Genomic DNA, 1,845 nt, shown 5'->3' with positions numbered 1-1,845 from the left:
ATTCAGGGAAAAAAAAAAAAAAAAAAGGAAAAGAAAACCCTCCCCACTCTACCAGGTTCCTTGTCGCCAGCTCTTTCCCCAGGAGGCAGCTGCCAAGGGGACAGCTAGAGGCTCCCTGGGCTCTGGCAGAGTCAGCCTTGCGGTACTTGAACTCTGGCTGTGTCTTCGCTTGCAGTGAGCGCAGCCACAAGCGGCATCAACCCGCGGGCAGTATGGCAGTTCCGCAACATGATCAAGTGCACGATCCCCGACAGTGACCCCTTGAAGGATTACAACGACTACGGCTGCTACTGTGGCCTAGGCGGCTCAGGCACCCCGGTGGACGAACTGGACACGTGAGTGATCAGGCGCGAAACTGGAGGGTCCGTTGAGTTGAGGGGTGGGGGAGGGTGCGGGCAGGAGCCAAGGATCTCACACTTCACCAGAGAGGGCAGGAAAGGGGTTTGCATATTTGCTAAGGATAACATATTTCTACCTCTTGGTATATGAAGAAATGGGTTCCAAGAGAACCCAATGCTTCCCATTAGACGGAAGGCCGAAGGAACGTCGGAGATGTAAAACAGTGGATCATGCTGCCCCCTAGCGGCAGATAACGGCAAAACATAACCCCAGCAACAATCCAAATATCTAGCTGTGGTTAAGACAGGATGTCCAACTTGTGAAAAGAAAGATTCTCAGCAGGGGTTCGAACCGGAAAGAACCGGTTCGAAGCCCTGGGTTAAAACTATCATTGCATCTTCAAAATACATGTTTTTCTACTACAGCCCTGCGACCATTTAAAAATAATTTTCAACAAACATATGATAAAAGGACTATATATTTTTTCCAAGCCATAGGGCCATATGTCTTGGAGCATCTCAGTGGAGTTACCCCTACCTGGTCTTGAGAGAGAGCAGGACCGGTTGCCATGGGCCCTGCTCCTGTCTTAGTTCTCTTCCCCGCCCACTCCAGGTGCTGCCAAACCCATGACAACTGCTACAAAAAGGCCAAGGATATCTGCACGTTTTTTCTGGACAACCCCTACACCAAGAGCTACTCGTACAAATGCTCGGGCTCTGAGATCACCTGCAGTGGTAGGTTCACCCCCACTGGCCTGTAGGCCCTCAGAAGTGGGGAGCAGGGAGAAATAAGCATGATGATAGCCCCTATTCATGGATCCCTGTCTTGGTGCCAGGCAATGTCTTTCTTCTTTAATCCTTACAACAACCCTATAAGACAGGGACGATTCTATCTTCATTACACAGATGAGAAAACTGAGGTTCAGAAGGCGAAGTCATTTTTCTCAGGTTGTAAGTAGCTCATAAATAGTGGTATTTGTTTTGTTTAATTGTAGTGAAAATATATACAACAAAACACACACCATCTGCCTTAGTTAACTAGTGCTGCTGGAAGAGAAAGACCACAAATGAGTGGCTTGAAAAGACAGAAATTTATTTTTTTCAGTTTTGGAAGCTAGGAGTCCGAATTCAGGGCGCCTTCTAAGAAGGCTTTTTCTCTCTCTGGAAGAGGGTCCCTGTGTCTTCTTAGCTTCTGCTCCTGGGCCATCTCTCTTCCCCCATTCTGTTTGTTTAATCTCTTTTATATCTCAAAAGAAATTGACTCAAATAGAGCCTGGTAGAACCACTGAGACTGTGGCCCCTAGCTGCCCTTCAGGTTTAGAACTGAACCCACACATGTGGCTTCCAGCCAAACGAGAGACAGGCATTGTGAGTTGAACATGTACCTGAGGTAGATACACTCCTTGGAGAGAACAATCATGGGAGAAAGAAGGGCTGTGTGTGCACAGGGAGACAGCCCAGGGGGCAGGAGTGCATGGAGGGATGGACACAGAAAACAGGTAACTAT

The 1,845-nt window shown here is 48.2% G+C and overlaps 1 protein-coding gene across 1 annotated transcript in view; it reads left to right on the top strand.

The window, feature by feature from the left end:
• Positions 1-150: 150 nt before the first annotated feature.
• PLA2G1B (phospholipase A2 group IB) overlaps positions 151-1,845 on the top strand; it is a gene marked incomplete at its 5' end in the record, with an annotated part of 2,829 nt that continues 1,134 nt past the window's right edge. Inside the window, 2 exons of the mRNA XM_007938292.1 lie at positions 151-335; positions 952-1,073. Of these exons, the coding sequence (XP_007936483.1) occupies positions 151-335; positions 952-1,073 (307 nt within the window). The remainder of the gene's footprint in view (positions 336-951; positions 1,074-1,845) is intronic.

Source organism: Orycteropus afer, unplaced genomic scaffold, assembly GCF_000298275.1.
Source record: "Orycteropus afer afer isolate SDZICR_OR568_19922 unplaced genomic scaffold, OryAfe1.0 scaffold00048, whole genome shotgun sequence".
In the NCBI taxonomy this organism is placed as follows: Eukaryota; Metazoa; Chordata; class Mammalia; order Tubulidentata; family Orycteropodidae; genus Orycteropus; species Orycteropus afer.
The sequence above is the reverse complement of the archived record's forward strand: the minus strand, read 5'-3'. Positions and strand labels throughout refer to the sequence as shown.